Genomic DNA, 22,153 nt, shown 5'->3' on the forward strand with positions numbered 1-22,153 from the left:
TCAATATAGCAAAATTAGCCTTCCATATCAGGTAGTCTAGAGCTAGTTTTGGTTCACATGATGGTGAACAGTGTGTTCTGGTCAAAATATTTTGTACCATTTCCTAGCTCATTAAATGCACTGTAAACAGATGTGAGGGCATCCTTGCTGGAAGTAATGCAATACCAAGCAACTCATTGTGAAGGTGGAGAATATTCCATACCTAAATTGTGCAATTTGAGGCTTTACTTAACATTAAGTCACACCGTAGGACTAAATTTAGTTTTGAATTTTTCCCATGATTGATATGAAGGAGTTCTTGGTAAGTTCCTGGAGAGATAGAGAGTGTACAGGCTCATGGGGTAGAATTGATTTCAGCATGGCTTTCACTTGTTAACAGGAGAAACCATTTTTAAAAAGATGGGATATACTTGAATAGAAGTGACTCAAGAATATTTGCTAATGCTATCAAGACAGTGTTTGGTGATTCATAAAATAGCTGGTTTTGGGCAGGGATATGCTGAAAAATATTATTTGATACCAGCCATTAGAAGAAGTGGAATTGATTCTTGTATTATTTCTGTTGGAATAGGCAGTAACTTGGAAAGTAGGGTGGGGATTACAAGGCCCTGTAATTATACAGGTTGTGTGGTGTTTGCAAGAAGTTGACAGATACATATTTACATACACTAATACTGGGAGCTCAGTAAATATATTTAATGAATTTGCAGTATTGGTAAAGCCATCAAATCCTGACATAATAGGAGAAACACTGGGTCTCTTTGATATAGGGGGATGCAGAATTTGAATATGTTTAGTATAGTGGGTACAGAAAGGACAGATGGTAGGAAGCAGTTATGCTTTTAGCTACACAGCATATATATTCTGACATAGTACACCCAATAGATGCAAATTATCAGTGTAATATTGAGTCAATCTGCTGTGGCACAAACTTGGGAAAACAAAACTGAATGGAGTATGTATAGACCAATTGACCATAAGTATAATGAACAAAGAAACATTCAGATATTCAAATTAGAATGCCTTATCATGGGGGATTTTAACTTTCCAGTTATTAATTGGAATGTGTGGAATGGTTACCTACTGACTGAGTAACTGAATATTTCCGAGTTTGTTGGATGATTTCTTTCAGTGTTTCTGAAAGAAATCATCCAACAAACTCAGAAATCGGGCATTTGGATTTTCCAAATCTGGATGACAGAAATCCATCCATTTTCCAAATCTGGAAAATGGATGTCAGATAAATAAATAATAATATTATAAATAGTCAAGGAAACACAATCCAACAGCAAGCATAAATTATTAGATTAGATTGTTTTGACTGAGCACAAAGAAAAGCAGCAATAAATTCTTTGCTTATGATAATAGAAGGAAAAGGATGAAACATATTGATCCATTTGATATAAATAACAACAGCATTGATCTTATCCATATTGCCAATAAACTGAATCCAAGCCAATAAAAAGACTTTTCATCTGCATTCTTATGTAACACATTTTTGGAAATCAGTTATCTGAAGTTGTCTAACATTTACTTGGAGTTAAATGATTGATTAATAACTGAAAGTTAGCTGGAAAAGAAATTGTTGCAGCTAAAAGTAAACAAAAGCACTTAGGGCTGATGTATCTTATCCAATTGTATTAAAAGAATCAGGAAAGACACCCCACATAAATGCTTGTTGTATAAATTGCTGAATTATAGGATTAATTGCAAGTTATTACTGTAAAGGAATGGTGGTGGGAGATAGAGTAGTTATCAACAACCACTGATTTTCTTGGACTGATGTTATGTGTGGGGGTCTCACAGAGATATAGTTGCTGATCCCTTACTGTTCCTAATTATTGATGATATTGATATAGGTATTTTAAAGGTGTGCAGGATGGTTATTGACTTTAATCAAGATATTTTACTTCAACAAGATTTGATAAATTCAAGGTACTGCATATGGGTAGTTGTAATCTCAGAATAACATACCATTTCGGTAGCACTAAACTCAAAATAGTAAATAATGAAAAATACCAGATGTAGTTGTACTTTTTGGCATGAAGTTCTCTGAGCAATGCAGACAGATTATAGGATAGTGCATGAAGTTCTTTTAATAATATACAATAAATGTGAAGCAGGGACATACAGGTGTTATCCTTTTGTGTAAGCCATTGTTTAGGCTACTTCTTGAATACTGCATATGGGTTTGGAAGCCTCATTTTAGTAAGGATATAGGTCTGTTGGAAAGGGTACAAAGAAAAGTATCAAGATTAGCCTAGAGCAGAAAAGGGGTACTGTTGACCAAGAAAGACTGATTCTGTAAATTGCAGTGGCTTAAAACATCTGCATGGTGACCTAATTAAGTGACCTAATATAAATTTAAAATCATAAAAGGTCAGTTGCAAAATGTGTGGGGATCTACTGATATAAAAAGTGATTATGCCTAATTAAGCAGGTACACTAAATAAAATAAGAGGAACACTTCATTGCATGTAATTAACATAAGAATATATTAAAATTTGAAACCTAAACAATTATACTAAGAAACAAAACCATACATTTCATTCGCTTCCATGAACTGTGGTCAGAAAATGAACTAAAAACAGTTAACTTGTATATCCATAATCCTTTGTTGTTACAGATACACTTATACAGCCTTGATGCTGGAGATCTAAATATTATCCTTTGTTTTGTATTGGGTAATTTAAGGGTGTGGTTTGATTCGAAAGTACTGTGGACTGATGAGTGCGGGAAGAAGCTGCCCAGGGGAAGACCAAAGCTTGAAGGAAAGAGCATCCCAAAGTGTGTGATGGTTGGAGGAGCATTCAGATTATGACTGGCTCACTCACTGCCTGGCTTCCTCTACTTAGGAGAAATAGTGGTTGTGGCAGTGCTTGCCTGGATGTCTGTGCCTGCACCACCACCACACATTGTGAGAAATGATTTTGAGGAACAATTCCTTCAGGTAACTGTTGTTCTCTAGAAGGTTTTGATTCTGTCCAGCTCTGGTCCTAACTCGTGGAGACTGCAGCTCTGAAGGATCCTCAGGGACTATCCCCTTTACTGCCTTGGCCTTAATATTTGGGCCAGAATGGATGTTTAATACTGTTGCTGTCTCATTGGGCTTCCTGTATATACTGTAGTGATTTTTACCTAGTTTTGTAAAAGTAAGAAGGTGATGTTTATTTGAATTTATATAACACCAAAGCAACTTGAAATATTCCATGTCAGCAGAAACATTAATAGCTGATTTTGTGCAGGATTATATATAAATGACATTAAGCATATGGTTATGAAAAGTTTTCATATTCACATTTAAAAGAGTATATAAAGATATGATTTTATAAATCAGTATGAAATATCATTTGTACATATCATTAATTTGTTAAATGAAATTGAAGTTTAATTATTATTCTCTTTCTCACTATCAGTTTATTGTCATCCACTGTTTTCAGAAACAGAAGCCAAGGAGGAGACATGGTCAAGAAACTAGGAGGACGTCAGGCCACCACCACCAACAACAACCAAGTAATTCAGGAGCTGTATTGGTTTATACTATTTCTCGTGTAATGCTAATTAATCAGACTTTAGCAGAAAACTATGTGTAAGTTCATATTACCAACTAATGTACTAAAATTATTTTACTGCACTGTCTTGGTATAGTAAAATTAATGCAACATTATCTTATAGTAGTACAAGGTAAGATAGTTTCTCTGTGCAAGGCCATTGTGCATTCCTTGTAGTATAGTTTCTCTTAACGTGCCCCTGGTCATTGTGCATTCTTTGTAATGCAGCATGAAATATATACAGGCTGGTCTCGATTAACACGATTAATTCGTACCACGAGTGCATCGCGCAAGACAGAAACACGTTAATCGAATATAATAATCAATAGGAAAAATTATAATTGGTCCGTGACTTTCAGAAATGTCCATAAAGAATTTTAAAAATACCTTTTAAATAACTTTTTAATTGCATGCCATGTAAAAGATAATAAAAATTATAGAATTAAATGTTTATTGCTCAAAATAGATAATGGAGAAACTAACTATTTGCTACGGAAATATTTGAACAGTCGTTTGAACAGTTTTGGCTTTCGTTTTTTCATCATACAATTTCTGATAGCCGACAACAAGCTTCTCTAGGCCCTGGTGAAATAACATGCTTCTTTCGATGTTAGGATCAACATCCATTACCTTTTGTTTAAGGTTCTCTGCGATAAGAAAGATTTCACCTAGTTCTTTTACCGTTATCTCCTTTGCGGTAACATTTTCATCTGGCTCACACTCTTTTTCTTCAGCTTCTTCGTGCACACGCTGTTGCTCTATTTGAAGGAGATCATTGTCACTTAGCTGTTCTAAATGCGAATTCAGTGATTCTCGAACGTTAGCCATATCCAAGCCTTTGAAACCAAGGTCATTACCAATATTAGTTATGTCTTCAATAACTTTTTGAACTGCATCTTTGAACCAAGTAAAATCGTTTGCACTGGGTAAAAGATGCTTCCAAACTGCTCTCGTATTGCTGGCTGTCACTTCTTCCCATGCTGTATGAATGTTTTCAATGGCCACTCGTATGTTATATTTTTTACAAAATTCTGGTACAGAAATTTTGTAGTTTCAAGTGCCTGCGCAAAGGTTCTGCGGAGATAGTAAGCCTTGAAAGTTGCAATCGTCCCCTGGTCCATGGGTTGCAATAACGAAGTCGTATTCGCTGGTAAAAAAACAACTTTCACATTTTCATTTAAGTCACCAAGTGCAGAAGGATGTCCAGGTGCATTATCTAAAAGCAACAGAGCTTTAAAAGTAAGATTATTTTTCTTGCAATAGGCTTCAACTGTTGGACAGAAATAAGACGTAAACCAGTCTTCAAATAGGACTTTCGTCATGCAAAATGACTGGAAGGGTGCGATGGCTGTATCCTTTTAAAGCCCTAGGATTTTGTGTATGGTACACAAGCATGGGCTTCAATTTAAAATCACCTTCAGCGTTACCTCTTAATAAAAGTGTTAGTCGATCTTTTGAGACTTTATACTCAGGTTGTGATGTTTTAGTTGGCATCCGTTTCCAAAATACACCTGTTTCGTCTACATTAAATATTTGCCGATCGTCGTATTCATCATCCTGAATGATTTTTTGCAATTCTGCAGCATCTTCATCAGCACCAGCAGCTTCTCTTGTTACTTTAACATTATGCAGTCGTGCTCGATTTTTGAAACGTCCAAACCACCCTGAACTAGCAACAAACGTTTGTCTCCCCTGGATATTTTGTTTCTTTGAGCTTAGTAAAAATGTTAATAGCTTTGCTCTGAATATTGTCCTTAGATAATGGAATTCTTTTTTGATTGCAATCTTCTATCCAAATTGATAAAAGACTTTCCATTTCAATCATTATTGGAGTTCTGTTTCTGGTATTTTGTAAGACAAAAGATGATGATGAAACTTTACCTTTTTCTTTATATTCGTCTTTACAGCTCAAGACAGTTCGTATGGTAGACTCACTGTATCCTAGATCTCTTACAATTTTCGCATGGTTTGCACCACTTTCATGTTTTTTAATAACTTCAAGTTTATCAGCTAAAGTAATAACTTTTCGTTTTTTTTTATTACAATCACGTTGTTTTTCATCCATAATTAACAGGGGTAGAAAATTAGAATTTTTAAATACGTCTGCACGTGACTTTATTACATGGAGACACACAAGTAACACGTCTACTTAGTTGATGGAACACACTGAGGCAGGCAGCGGGCAAACGCTTGTTTATTGGCAGTCAAACATTTAGTGCACGATTCGAATCTTTTTCAACTATCAGAAATAAAAGATCGGATTAACTGGAAATTTGCATTGCGTAAAGTAAAAAGTGGTATCATTTTTTCAAATTGTGGCAACTGAAAACCTTGTTAATCGAACTCGCATTATGCGAAGCCTGGCTGTATATACAGTGGATTCCGGTTAATCAGGACAGCCGGTTATTTGGGGCAAATCTTAAAAACAGAACCCAATCGAGAAAATAGCCAGGGTTTACTTCGCTTAATTGGGACAACATGCCGTTTAATCGGGGCAGGAGACCACAGCACTGGAGATCACCCTACGATTGTCTCCGACTGTACCACGTGGTTTGGTCGGATTTCTGGAGGTCACAACCATAAAACAGTAAAAACAATTAGCAGTCTCCTGTTTATTGGGCTTTTCTGTTAGTGCAATCTATCAGAAACGGACAGTAAACTTGATCTTATTGAATTTGCGATAATACTGATAGCTGGAATTCTGTGGGTTATTATGGTAAAATGTGTTTACACTTCCATGAAATCTTCAATCATATAAAAAAATTTATTTTCATAATCTTCTCTTCATTCCTATTTTTAAAGATTCATAACTTGTTACTCCGTTCTCACTTGTGTGTATCGTGTTACTTGCAATTTGTGTGTGCCGTGTTCTTTGTTATTGATTGCTTATCTTTTTACTGTTTTAAATTTTAATCCCCACCCACAAATGTCAGTGAACAGAAATGTCAGCTAGTTAGTATGTACATATTAATTACAGTGCGTATTAATTATTCCGATTATCATGTACATTCTTCAGATTTTCACATATTTAATTTTTTAATTGGTAAGGTAATAAAGGGTAAATTTGTGCTTAATATATCTTTACTTTTATAGCCTGTGGATAATATTCCTCCTATTTTTGCTAATTAGAATCGCTGTTTAATAGAACTAAAATTCAATTCACAAACATGATCACAATGACCAGCACTTACTACACATTGTATAGTGAACGGTACTTAGGTGACTCCATCGTAACGTGATTTGATTGTATAGTGAACCAATTGTAAAGCGGGGGTCCATTGTATTTTTAACTTTTTTTACGCGAAACATTGGATAATTGGGGCAGCCGCTTAATCGGGCCAAAATGCACTAGTCCCGATGTGTCCCGATTAACCGGAATCAACTGTACATATATATATGTGTATTTGAATAATGGCTTAAAAGTTAAACATAAAATAGGATAATAAATAAATATAAATATAAAACTGTCATTAGAGGCAGCAAAATGCACATCCTCCACATGAAGCTCAGATATATCCGATAACTCAAAATAAAACAAAATAAAAACATAAGCCAGTAGTAGTTTGCAGTAGTATGGTTAAAAATGTAGAGCGAAATTAACATAAAAATAACATAAAATAAAATAAAAACAAATGGGGAAGGCAAAGTAAAGATACTAAGATATAAGCAGTAGCTGATTGTCCCCTATATAATTTAGCAATTTAAATCCAATTAATAAAACCAATATCAAATTTAAAATAATGCCAATTATAATATGATTTAGCGGTACCCCCCTCTTGAAGGTACCAGATCCGAAAAACATGAAATATCACCAAAAAAGAGGTTAAAGAACTATCTAAATGAAAAACAAAATATCAAAATATTAGACTGACCATTATGCCCCATATCGACAGAGGACCACGAGGCCAATAATGGTCATGGAATCACTGCATTTCAATATATGTGTGTGTATATATATATAATATGATTTAGCCATACATAGCCATATTTATTTATTTTTATTACTTTTGCCTAACTTTTACCTCACATAATATAAATATATATATATATATATATATATATATATATATATATTTTTTTTTTTTTTTTTTATTATCAAGAAATAAAAAGGTAAAAATTTATTTAAAAATTTCTTGCATATAGCATAAATGCAGGACATGAATGCAGTATAACTGGTGAAGCAGGCTGCCCATAATTTATTGCAGTCTTCAACATACTCTAATTATGCTACTGGACTACTGTAATCCATTGCATACATACTTGGATGTATCTTGCTGACTGTCAAGTTGAAAAAAAATTATCCACTTTGGTCAGTCGTTCTCAGAAATTCCATTTTTGTCTTACTGGAAGAATCCATTAGCCCTTAAACATTTTAGGTAAGTGATACTGGTTACCTGTTATTGAAACTCTTCACTGTTGTAATGGTGGAGGCAAATTGTAGTGGCCATTCTTGCCTTTATTACTTACTGTATTGCACTTACTTTCTGTAAATCATCATCTTGAATTTATCCTTCAGGTTGTCCAAGTCATATGAGTAGATAATTTGGCATATGTTGTTATTGCTTTATTAGATTGTATAGAAACAGTTTAAAACTGTTTGCTTATAGTGCTATTCATTATTTTAACATTAAAAGAGATACAGTTATGAATAATATATTTTTATTTAAATTCAAATTTAAAAAATTTTCTTTAATTTTTTTAATTTGAATTTAAATTATTTCTTTAAATAAACTCTTTGCTGTCTTTGGTGCTCACAAAATTGACGATCATGAGTGCATTTTGTAATTTGTACACCATTTAATATAACTTCAATGTTCAGTATGATGTTAGTAAGTTTAATTCTAATGTCTCCTCTTGAATATATATCAATTCTGTTTCTTTCCTTTGTTAATATTTTATTTACTGAACTAAAACAACCTTCACCCATATATGATGTTGGAAAACAAAGAAGTGCTTTGGCCATTTCACCCCACATTGTTGGATAAAGAAGTTTAGTTGTTTTTGATCCCCACAACTCAGCCATTCCACTTTTTTCAAATTTATATTTGCATTCTTCGTTACGTTTTAATTCAATGAATTCTTCTTGAATTACTTTGCTAGCAGACCCAAATTCGCATCCAATTGGATCTAACATCCATGACTTCACTTCAATAGAAAATAAATCCGAAAATCTATTTTTCATTTCACCTTTTAAAAAACACAAACGATCTGAATAATTCTTAAGATCATTCTCGGTAAACGATTCATTGATTTCAGCTAACTCTTGCAGACTATGAAATTGTTTTCTCATTAAATTTCTTTCAAATATTTCCAGTTTTTCAGTGATGGCTTTTAATATGCATTTGCAGTCTATCACCGTAATTAATTTCCCTTGATGTTGAAGTGGATACTTCATCCAAGTTTTCAAAAAATCCAAGCCATATAGTGTATGTTGTTTTTGTGTTTGCTGATCTCCTTTGCCTCCTTCGCTTTCTAAAAAACTAATTATTATATTAAAAAGGTTTACAAATCTTTTAGATAGTTTCCTTTAGAAAGCCGTCTGATTTCTGTATGTAAAAGAAGCCTCACATACTGTTCATTATCAACACAGAAATTTCTGAAAAGGCAATCATATTTGCTATGCGACTTTATTTTATTGATTGTTTTAATAACTGTACTTAGAGATTGGCAAAGAACTGGACTAATATTTTTTTGCAACCAGATGATGTCGGTGTGCAATGCAGTGTATTGCAAGAACTTCACTTTGGGACATACTTCCTGTAGGTGGACTATAAAACCTTTATCTTCCAACAATGGAGGTAACACCATCAGTGGAACAGGATACCAAATTTTCCAGTGGTACTTGTTTTTCATCAAACCTTGATTTTACAGCAGCAAAACTGGATGCTCCAGTACAGTCAGTTTCTATAGATTTTACAAACAACAAATCTCTTCTTGCAATTTACAATCAGCATCGAAATAACAAAAGTATGCCATTAGAAGGGCCTTATTTTCAGTAACTGTGGATTCGTCAATCTGAATAGAAAATTTTATCGTTTTTAGTTTGTCAGTTAGCTGCTCTTCAATGTTAACAGACATCTCATCGATTCGTCTTCAAATTGAATCATTGCCCAGTGATAATGCTTTTAAAATACTGGAAGGATTTTGATGCATCACTGTTGCAATTACGGTCTCTAATGCAGGCCATATAACAGTCTCGGCAACTGTATGTGCACTACCAGTTTTTGCAATGATTTCTGCAGTTTTATAAGGCATAATCATTCCATTGTCATTTGTTTGTGTGTTCTTCTTAAATAAGGAAGTAACAGTGTTGTTATGTTGCTCAAAATTCTGTTTTAAATGTTTAAAATATTCGACATGTTCACCAAATTTATCAGAATGTTTCCTTTTTAAGTGATCTATAAGTCTTGATGGTTTCAAAGCCTCATTTGAAAAGGAAGTATTACACATAAGACACTAGACTACCTTGAATTGAATGGGTGTTCAATAAAACCATAAGACGAATCCAGATACTGTTGACACTTTCTTTTCTTCACTTGACATGACTGATGATGGGTTGATTAACTACAAAGAATTACATAATAAAATATAAATAATTTTTATATAACTCTCATAGCCCACGTCAGTCACAAAAGCACTGTCGATCAAAAATAAACGACTTCCACAAGGAAACAATAAATCAGTACTAATTGTCACTTAGAAAGTATAAACAATAGACTGAAACAATTCCTCATCCCATCCATGCCTTATATATTGCCCAATGAAACAAAAGAATAAATAAATAAACAATGCCCACCATGCGGTCGCCAAGGTCGCAGCTATTGGAGAGGTGCAAACGGCAAGGATTTCAGACATAATCTCTGAAAGCACTTAGGCATTTAATGCCTATGAAAAGTGATGGTGATTGAATTAAATCAAGTCATGCCTGCTATTTTCCTTTTATCAAAATTTTGCACTCACTCCAAATGTATATTAGAAGTGAGTGCAAAATTAGGATACTCACTCCTAATGTATATTAGGAGTGAGTATCCTAATTTTGCACTTACTTCTAATATACAGGGTCTTTCAGGGGAAAAGAAAACCCAGTGAGAGAAATTAAATATTAAGGAATAAGATGTTGTTGGGTTGAACTTGAGGGCCACAAACCATTGTAACACCCATGTTTTTTTGCCCCGTTGGGGGGGCAATATCACTCCTGTTGAGAATCCCTGCCTTATACAATGGGATAATCATCTCCTTATCCCTGCTAGCATAATTCCTGTATATTAAGGTTATCAATTAAGTTAATGTAATTTTATTCTGATATCACGCATTTCACCATATCAGAAGGCGCCTCCATAGCTAGGTGGGCAGGAGCAGCAGTGCGTAGCACACACTTCTCGATTCTCGCGAATATCACCTTTTAAAGGCACAAAAGGTGATATAGTTGTACACGTTGGCACTAATAATATTAAGAGTAGGAGACCGGCAGAATTACTTAACAAGTACAGGTCACTGTTGAACAAAAGCCGAGAATTAGGGTTGAATTTGAAAGTGTCTGCAATTCTGCCCAGACACGATAGGAGGGAGTATATGATGAGAGCCTTGTCGATCAATTCGGCCCTGGAAAGATTGTGCAAGGCTCAAGGGGTAGAATTTTTTTCAGCCTGGACTGTACTTGTTAACAGGAGAGATTGCTTCTACAGGGATGGGATACACTTAAATAGAAAGGGTGCAAGAATATTTGCTGATGCTATCGAGGCAGTGTTAGGTGGGTCGGAAAACTGCTAGCTTGGGGGGAGACAAAGACCAATAGATTGACAGTAGCCACTGGCAGAGGTGAAAGAGATTCTTGCACTGCTTCTATTAGAATGAGCAGAAGCCTGAAAAACAAGATGCATGGTATTTCAGAGACTGCTGGGAGCCATTGCGGTACAAATAAACACATGGGTTGTGTTAGGGTAGCTAAGAATAGAAACAGGTGCAGGTATACTTGCGTGTACACCAATGCTAGGAGTTTAGTAAATAAATTTGATGAATTTGAGGTATTGCTCAAAACATCGAAGGCGGATATTGTTGGGATATCAGAGACGTGGTGTCACACAGATATAAGGGATGCAGAACTGCAATTTGGGGAGTACAACGTCTACGGAAAGGATAGACAGGATAGGAAGGGGGGAGGGGTTATGCTATTAGTTAAGAAACACATAAAAACCAAGGAAGTGAAGCCAGTCGACATCGCTGGACAGTGCAGTGTTGAGTCAGATGATGTGACATAAGCATTGGGAGATCAAAATTGAGAGTAGGAGTGTGCTATAGGCCTAATGACTCTGATGAGTATAATAAGGAACTGTACAGGGAAATAGAGTGGGCCAGTAAATCAGAGAGTCTTATAATGGGAGATTTTAATTTCCCAGATATTGACTGGAATTTGGGGGCTGGTTACTCACACACTAGCAGGGCTTTTGTGGATTTATTGGATGATTGTTTTCTACATCAGCATGTTCAGGAGGCAACTAGAGGGAGTAATACTCTTGATTTGATTATCAGCAGTGATTCTTCATGCATTAAGAATCTGCAGATAAATGAACCACTAGGTGGCAGTGATCACAGTGTGCTGAAGTGGGATTTACTGAAAGAGGTAACTACCATTAGGGGTAAAGGGAAGGGTTATTGCTTCCGTAAAGGCGACTACGATGGACTGAGACAGTATTTAAATTCTATACAGTGGGACCAACTGATGATGTTACCAACAGCAAATTCAAAATGGGAAGCATTCAAAGAACGTATCTTGGAAGCTACTAGGCTTTACATACCAACTAAGAAATATTGTTCAAGGTTTAGGCCTAAATGGATGTCAGATGAACTAATGAGGCATATGGCAGAAAAGAAAAATGCATGGAACACATACAAATTAACACATGACACAGAAGCCTATGATAGATACAAGTTGATATGCAACCAAGTTACAAAGGAGGTTAGGCAGACGAAGGCAGATTACGAGAAATCCTTGGCAAGGGATGCAAAGAAAAACAGCAAAGAGTTCTTTACTTATGTAAACTCTAGAAGGAAGGGGATGAATCAGATTGGTCCACTTGATATTGATGGGTCAAGTGTTGATGATCCTGCTCAGGTAGCTAACAAACTAAATGAATATTTTGCATCAACATTCACACATGAGGAGTTATTCAGCGAGGGGAATGCCAGAGGTGTATTCAACTCTAGCAGTAAGCTACAGAATCTTGAATAACTGGGAGTAAAGTGGAGGAGAAACTGTTGAAGATAAACACAAGAAAGGCACCCGGGGTGGATGGGATCTATCCAGTTATATTAAAGGAGGCAGCAAAGGAAGTAAGCAAACCCTTAGCCATAATTATGAGAGCTTCCTTGGACTCAGGGGAGGTACCCATAGACTGGAAATGTGCAAATGTGACCCCAATTCACAAAGGAGGATCAAAGGCTGACACAAGTAATTATAGACCTGTGAGCTTAACTTCTGTTCCAGGAAAATTAATGGAGGCACTGGTTAAAGAAGCACTGCAGGATCATTTAGACAAGACTTCAGTTATAGCTCAGACACAGCATGGTTTTGTTAAGGGGAAGTCTTGCCTGACCAACTTGATTGGATACTATGATGCAGTCACAAAAGAACTGGATGCAGGGAATAACTTTGATATTATATACTTGGATCTTAGAAAGGCTTTTGATACTGTTGCACATGGAAGACTGCTACACAAATTGGAGCAGTGTGACATTGGAGGCAAATTGCTGCTATGGATAAAGGGGTGGTTGAGTGGGAGAAGACAGAGAGTGGTAATCAATGGACACTGCTCATCGTGGACTAATGTTATTAGTGGAGTCCCTCAGGGCTCAGTGTTGGGTCCATTATTGTTTTCTGTATTTATAAATGATATTGATGATGGTATATCAAGCTTAATGTCCAAGTTTGCAGATGATACAAAGGTTGGCAGGGTTGTCAAGGACACTACTGACACTATGCTGCTGCAACAGGATCTGGAAAGGTTGAGCAGATGGGCTGAGAGGTGGCAAATGAAGTTTAACATTGACAAATGTAAAGTACTACACATGGGAAACAGCAACCCCAGAGCAACGTATCAACTCTGTGGTACTACACTGACAGTGGTAGAGAATGAAAGGGACTTGGGGGTGATTGTGCAGGCAGATATGAAGTTCTCTGAGCAGTGCAGACGGGCTGCAAGAGTAGCTCATGGAGTATTGTCAATGATATACAGGAATTTTTCCAGCAGGGATAAGGAGGTGATTATTCCATTGTATAAGGCAATGGTCAGGCCACACTTAGAGTACTGTATACAGGTCTGGAGGCCTCATTTCAAGAAGGATGTAGAGCTGCTGGAACAAGTACAGAGAAGGGCAACAAGATTAGTGAATGGAACAAAGGGGTGCTCTTACGAAGAAAGGCTTAAGTTTTGCAAATTACAGTGTCTGGAGACTAGGCACCAGCGAGGTGATCTGATAGAGGTGTATAAAGCCTTGAATGGTTTAAGCATGCTCAATGCTGATGGGATTCTTCCTCTAGCTCAGAAAAATCACCTGAGAGGGCATAAATTCAAATTGAGGAAAGACAGATGTAGGATAGACGTGCGGAAATTTGCCTTTAGCCAGCGGGTGGTTGGTTGGTGGAACAGACTGTCATCCCTTGTGGTGGAGGTTGATAGCCTAAATAAGTTTAAGGCTCAGCTGGACAGGTATTTTGAATGAACAGAGGGGTGAAGTGGAAGTGGTTTTTTTTTTTTTTTTTTTTTGGCTGATGCTGCATAAGCTTGCTTTCTTGCATCAAATGCCTCTACTAATGCTAATGCTAATTAGACTGGGGTTTGAGCCTGTGACCACCAAATACGGAGGATGCAGAAAGTTCAGGGATTGATCACCGCATATCCCCAGAGCAATATGGCCTTAGTTGCTAATGATCCTAAAAACAAGTAACAACAACATCATATCAGAATTACTGAGAATTATTGAGCAGACTACATACAGACATACAGAGAGATATTTAATTTTATATTTGAAACTTGCATATTTTGAAATGTGAAAGTAGCATAGAAATATTTTTGTTTATTGATCACAATGATTTATTATTGAGAAAACAAAACAAAAAGTTTCTCTGACACCTGTATATATGTGATCACGAGCCATATCAAAATCTTTACTAAAATCTAAGTAAATTCTGTCAAAGTATTCTTTAAATCCAGTTCGTTTATGACAACCTCAGTAATTCTGATATGATGTTGTTGTTGTTGTTACTTGTTTTTAGGATCATTAGCAACTAAGGCCATATTGCTCTGGGGATATGCGGTGGTCAATCCTTGACCTTTCCTCATCCTCCGTATTTCGTGGTCACAGGCTCAAACCCCAGTCTAATCAAGAAGCGTGTGTTACGCACTGCTGCTCCTGCCCACCTAGCTATGGAGGCGCCTTCTGATATGATTGGTGAAATGCGTGATATCAGAATAAAATTACATTAACTTAATTGATAACCTTAATATACAGGAATTATGCTAGCAGTTGTGCTAATAATACACAATTGTTTATTTTAGCTTCCAGCTAGAAGAAAAAAAGTCCTATAACAGTTTACCTTTCAGCATTAGTTTGATCTTGTATGGTCAGTTCTGCTATAACACGCATTTTAGCAACAAGATTGATATATTAGGGAACGATGCGAGCATAATGCAATTTTTGTGTTGGATCATGCGTGATTTGCGTTCACTTGCAAGTAACACCAGGTGAACACAAAATCCAGCACCAAGCTGAACGTAGTGACCTGTATAGCAATACATAAAATGCACACACACGAACCTCACATATCTCTTACCTCAGTTCACCTGCGTGTGTGTTGTGGACTGTTCACCAGCATTTGTTAACTTTTATTTATAAAAAGTATTCATACAGCATCCCAGACATGGGTATGTGCCCTGGTTCCAAGAAGCCAAGCAATGATTGCAAAATTAAAGCATTAAGTATAGAAGAGAAATTTAAAATAATAAAACGTTTTGAAAGAGATAGAGAACATGTGATATCTTTGAGAGCAAAAGGCTTAAGTGAATCCACATTGCACACCATCAGAGACAATGCCACGAAAATAAAAGCTACATATATAGCTGAAACAACTTCAAGTGCCACAAAGTCAATTAGAACAAGGCCTGAAGAACTGGAAAAACTACTAAGCATGGAGATTGAAGACCAAATCAAAAAAAAAAAAAAAAAATCGGGAGCAAGCTTTCTCACAGTGAAAGTGAAAGCACTAGCTATATATGAAGACCTTAAAAAGAAATACCAAATCCCACACAAGTGGCTCCTTTTAATGCTAGTAGTGGCTGGTTTAGTGGCCTCAAACACCACTACTCTTTTAACAATGTTAAGCTTTCTGGTGAAGCCACAAGTGCAGATAAGGAAGGTGCAAAGGCATTTCCACCTGTAGTACAGAAAATAATTGAAGGCAGCGGCTACACATTGGATCTTGGATCAGATTTTAAGATTTGATGAAATGGGACTCTATTGGAAACATACATCAATGAACCAAAACATTATGGCCACCTACCTAATATGATGTTGGTCCTCTACGTGCAGCCAAAACAGCTCGTACGCAGCGAGGCATGGATGCTACACGATTTCTAAGTGTGTCTTGTGGTATTTGGTACCAACACATAACCTGCAGATCCTTTAACTCCTGTAAGGTCCATAGTTGAGACGCATCAGATCGGAGTTGCTGTTCCAACACAAACCACAGATGCTCGATGGGATTGATGTCTGGGGAATTTGGAGGCCAGGGCAATACCTGGAAGTCTTCCTCATGTTCTGCGAACCAGTCTCAAACAATCTGGGCGGTGTGGCATGGCGCATTATCCTGCTGAAAGACGGCACCGCCAGAGGGGAGGACCATTGCCATGAAAGGATGTACTTGGTCAGCAGTGATGTTTAGGTATGTGGTAGATGTCACAGTGCCTGGCACATGGATGACTAGACCCAGTATATCCCAGCAGAACATCACCCAAAGCATGACACAGCCACCACTGGCTTGTTTTCGTCCCACAGTGCATCTAGGTGCCATCACTTCCCCAGGTAAACAACACACATATACCTGACCGTCCACATGGTGCAACAGAAAACGTGATTCATAGGACCAGACAACCTTCTTCCAATCACTCAAGGTTCAGTTTCGATGCCCGCGTGCCTATTGTAGACGCTGTGGCCAATGAACCGTGGTTAGCATGGGCACTCGGAGCTCCGTTTTCAGAAGGGGTCAATGTACTATGTGTGTTGTGACACATTACTCCTGTCACCAGCGAGTTCGCCACAGTCGCCCTTCTGTTGCCACGTACCATCTGGGAGAGCCTTCGCTCACCTCGAGCATCAATGAGCTGTGGTCATCCAACACCTTGTTGGCGGTTCGTGGGTTCCCCTCTCCTTGGACCACTTTCAGTAAGTACTAACCATGGCTGACTGCGAGCACCTCACCAGCTGAGCCGTTTTGGATGTTCTCTGACTCAGTCGTCTGGCCATTACAATTTGGCCTTTGTCAAACTCGCTTAAGTCCACTGCCTTTCCCATCTGAAGAACAAGAGTAACACTAATTAACGGAGATCAGTATTACGCCATAGTTCACCTGCAGTTGCTTCAATTTGCATAACAACTCGCTGGTCATAATGTTTTGGCTCATCGGTGTATGCCTTCAAGGACTTACATCTCTAAGACAGAAGCACATGCCTCAAGATTTAAGGCTGCAAAAGGTCGCTTAGCTGTGATGTTCGCCACCAATGACAGCGGAGACTTGAAGTTAAAACCAGTAGTGGTTTGTCACTCTTCCAACCCGCTAGCTTTAAAAGGAATTGTGAAATCTAGCCTTGGCTTCACTATAGGACTAGCAAGAAAGGTTAAATGACTGGGCAAATCTTCACTGATATTTTAGTTGAAGCTTACCATGACATTTTCAAGAATTATTGCAAGAAGAAGAAGTTAGATTTTAAAATTCTTATAATTCTTGATAATGCACCAAGCCATCCCCTCAGATGGTTGCTGAACTCTCTCCGAATATCAGTCATCTTTTTACCTCTGAACACAACCTCCCTACTACAGCCCCTTGACCAGAGTGTGATAAGCATTTAATTTAAGGTGAATATTCAAGATGTTAATTGCTGCTATTGAAGGTGACAAGGCACAAACTGTTATAGAGTTTTCGAAGAGGTTTAACATCATAGTTGCCATTGATATGATTGTAGAAGCCTGGAATGATGTAACAAAAGACTACTTGCACCGTATGTGGCGGAAACTTATCCTTCATTTAATTCGCAATTTTGAAGGCTTCTAATCTTCAGAGAAACTAAAACAAAACAATGCAAGTTGTTGGTCTTGCAAAAGAAGTTGATTTTGAGGAAGTAGAAAATGAAGATGTAGAAGAGCTAGAGTCTCACACTGAGAATCTGTCTACTGAAGACTTGCAACAACTTGCTGCAGCCAGTCAAGTGGAAAGTCAAGATAAGAACGGCAACAAAGTCCAGCAGGCTGCCCCATGAGAACTTAAAACAGCAGAGTTATCAGCTGCTTTAAGTGGGATTGAAATGCACCTGCAGTGAATTGAAGATAATGATCATAATGCTGAACATAGTAGGATAGCACTTTGTGGCATTCAAACCCTTTTGGAACCATACAGGCAGCTCCTGTATGAAAGGAGGTAGGAAAAGCAACAAAAGCTAGATAGCTATTTTAAGCCAGTACAGAAGAAAGAAAAGCAGGACAATGAGTCACATCCTTCCACATCAAGTGAAAAACATTTCATCCTAAGAATGATAACCCTCCTTCTTCCTCTTCTCTGTAACTCACCAGTTACAGCCCTTCACCACACCCACTTCTCTTCTAACAAGCAAACTTCATACCTTGTCAAGGTAAAGTGATTTATTTACTGTAATATTTATTTATTTATTAGAAATTTAAGATGTTTAAACCTATGTTAGCAATTTTATATAGTTTCTGACTTTTTTAGCATATTACTTACCAGACTGAACATTTTTTTTTGTGAGTGCTCTGCCCCATCTCTATTTTTCCCATAAGCCCTGTTTTTTTTAATGTGCAAAATACCATAATGCAGTGATTTTTAGGAACACATGTACCATGTTATAGCAGAACTGACTATCTTATTTTTTACTATATAATGCATTCATTGCAAACATAATGAGGAGAATCCACTTTTTTTTTTTGCACAACTTCACAATCTTTTGTGTGGGGTTTTGCAAAAAGTGATGCATGAACCCCCATGCACCCACGTTTCCATGCCACTAAATTATATAAATTGGAGCAATGTGACAAAGGACAAACTACTATCATGGATAAAGTGAAGTGTTAGAGACGAGTTTTTAGATAGCCACTGCTCTTCATTGGCTAATGTTATGAGTGGAGTCCAAGGATTATTTCTGGACCCCTTACTGTTTTTAATATTTATTAATGATGTTAATGTAGATATTTTAATGTTAAGTTTGCGGGTGATACAAAAGTGGGTAAGTTGGTTAATGACAGTAAACAGGGTGTACTGTCCCAGCAAGATCTAGGTAATTCGTTTGGACGAGCTGAAAAATGGCACTTGATTTATAACATTGATAAATGCAATGTACTGCATTTGGTTAGCAATAATCCCAGAATAAATACTATTTCAGTAGCACCAAACTCAAAGTAGTCAATAATAAAAGAGACCTGGGGGGTAATTGTATAGTCTAACATTGAAGTCCTCTGAGTAGTAGAGATAGGCTGCTAGGACATGGTTTGGATTCTGTCAGCATGGACTAAGAATTGATTATCGTATTGCATAAAGCAATAGGAAATGTACAAACCAAAAAATCTAGTGAGAAACAGAATGGCATAAAAGAGGAGGATGGTGAATGAAGAGCTAATGGTCCAGAGGGACAGATTTGGGCTACCAATAGATTTGAAAATATTGAACAATTAGACTTTACACCAGCCGGTATTCAAATAAACAAATTCCAATCCTGCAACTAAAACACTGTATTTACAATAAAATAAAATAAAATACAAGCGTATGAAATAAAATAAAATATATAGTGGTCTAAAACTGATGTGATTTAATTTACAATAAAATACAAAAAATATATATAAAAAATATAAAATATGATAAAAGCGATAAAAACAGTTAATAAAATAAAATACCATCACAACTGTAGCTTTCGGAGATAGCGATCTCCTTTCTCAACAGCATATTTCTGCGGTGCGGCACATCCTTAAAATAGCAGATCCACGGCACTCATCACATGGTTCCTCGGGAATATGGCTGGAATTTCCCATTTATGCACCGGAACCGGAAACGGCTCGAGAGCACGCTAGCTGAAACCGTTCATCAGGTTTCAAAGAGGGGATGTAAGCGTACACCCTTGCCTCTATTAATGGAATTGCTAGCTGCCCCAATACGTAAACTCTCAAGCCATTTACGGTCCCAGAACCCCTGTGCATGATCCGTGATGACAGCATCCTCCTGGGAGATTTGATGTTGCTTCTCCCAGAAGTGTTCTGCCACGGAAGACTTCCCATAGTTTGCGGACTTTATTGTTCATATGCTCCCCAGACGATCTTTCAGTTGTTGCCCCGTCTCACCTACATAACACACCCCACAATCCGGGCATTTGATTTCGTATACCACCCCACTGTTGGCTTCTTTCGTTATGGGGTCTTTGACACAAGATATCACTGTGTACAACCTCCGTCCCGGGAGTTGCACAGCGTATCTGGCACCCCCGAATTTTCGTGCAATGTGGTCTGAAAGGCACGGATAGTAGGGAATGTATGCAGTGCTCACAGGGGCAAACGGCTCAGTACGGGTGGACTCCGCTCCTCTAATAATTCTGTCCAACATCCTCTGGGGGTAATACTTATTTTAATACTAATTGTTAATACATGTTAATACTAATTTTATTTGTAATCTCAGTAGAAAGCGGCTAACTAAGGAACAGGAGGGGGTTTTAAGCTTGGGTACCAAGTTTGCTCTGATGCCCAACAAACCTCCCATCGCAGAAATAGCCATGGGCATCGAGAGAGCCATTTATAAGTTACCAGCGATCTAGGCTGATGAAGTACGCATTAGAACTGCAGCTATCCTGAGCCAGGCCAATTCGGCCCCCTCCAACCTTAGTACTAGTCAAAAAAAGGGCTTTGAGGGAACTTAAACAAGATGATGAAATCATAGTCTTACCCGCGGACAAGGGTAGAGCCACAGTTATTTTAGACAAGGAGCAATATTTTAATAAAGCTTTGGAATTATTGCAAGATACCACTACGTATAAAGTCTTCCGTAGAAATCCATTGGTTAGTTTGGAGTGACAAGTGAATAACCTTATACAGCGTTGGCACAAGTCAGGATGGATATCCAAGGAGGTATATTGGTCATTACATGCTGCTGGATGCTGCTTACCCAGATTCTACGGGCTCTCCAAGATACATAAAGTGGGTGTACCACTCAGGCAATTGTATCATTTGTAAATAGTCCCACGTATGCTCTATCAAGGTACCTAACCAAGGTGATCGCACCCATAGTAGTACTTTCCAACTTTGTTATCAAGAATAGCAGAGAGTTTGTGGATTTTATAAAAGGACAGACTATACAAGAAAATGAGATTATGATTTCTTTCGATGTTACATCATTGTTCACTTGTATCCCTATTAAATTCGGAGTCCAGCGTGTTAGATTGGCATTAGAAAAGGATGTTTGTTAAGTACTAGGTCTCCTCTTAGTGTTAATGATATTTGTGAGGGTGTGGAGTTTTGTTTATCCAGTACCACCATGGTTTACCAAGGTGTCATGTATAAGCAGGTCCATGGCACAGCCATGGGTTCCCCCATTAGTGCCATAGTGGCTAAATTAGCTATGGAAGAGTTGGAAGTTAGAATTTTTGAGGGTTTGGAATTTCCCATGCATAAATGGAAAAGATTTGTTGATGACACATTCACCATTATACAAAAGGGGAGGGAGGATCAGATACTTGATGTACTTAATGGCTTCTACCCTTTTATTAAATTTACTTTGGAGGTGGAAGCAGAGGGAACCCTACCATTCCTTGACGTGTTGGTTATTAGGGATGGTTGTAGGCTCAAGACCAAGGTGTTTAGAAAGCCCATGTGCCAAGGTCAATATACTCATTATACCTCGGCACAAGCCAGCCAACACAAGGATAGTGTTGTCAAGGCTTTGGTAGATAGGGTGTGATCCCACTGTAGCACCTCTGAGGACAGAGATAACGAATAACGAAATTATTCGTGTCACGCCAGACCTCAAGAAATGCGGCTACCCCCAGAGGGTGTTGGACAGAATTATTAGAGGAGCAGAGTCCACCCGTACTGAGCCGTTCGCCCCTGTGAGCACTGCATACATTCCCTACTATCCGGGCCTTTCAGACCACATTGCCTGAATAATTCGGGGGTGCCAGATGCGCTGTGTGCAACTCCCGGGACGGAGGTTGTACACAGTGATATCTTGTGTCAAAGACCCCATAACGAAAGAAGCCAACAGTGGGGTGGTATATGAAATCAAATGCCCGGATTGTCGGGTGTGTTATGTAGGTGAGACGGGGCGACGACTGAAAGACCGTCTG

The 22,153-nt window shown here is 37.7% G+C and overlaps 1 protein-coding gene across 4 annotated transcripts in view; it reads left to right on the forward strand.

Annotated features, from left to right (window-relative positions):
- Positions 1-22,153, forward strand: part of Wdr59 (WD repeat domain 59) — a 350,259-nt gene that overhangs the window by 173,772 nt on the left and 154,334 nt on the right. For all 4 annotated transcript variants that reach the window (XM_090376889.1, XM_090376890.1, XM_090376891.1 and 1 more), the window contains one exon: positions 3,441-3,589. In XM_090376889.1, coding sequence (XP_090233015.1) covers positions 3,441-3,589 — 149 coding nt within the window. The remainder of the gene's footprint in view (positions 1-3,440; positions 3,590-22,153) is intronic.

The sequence above is a fragment of the Mastigoproctus giganteus genome, chromosome 7, assembly GCF_048544385.1.
Source record: "Mastigoproctus giganteus isolate SK-2022 chromosome 7, ASM4854438v1, whole genome shotgun sequence".
NCBI classification, from domain to species: Eukaryota; Metazoa; Arthropoda; class Arachnida; order Uropygi; family Thelyphonidae; genus Mastigoproctus; species Mastigoproctus giganteus.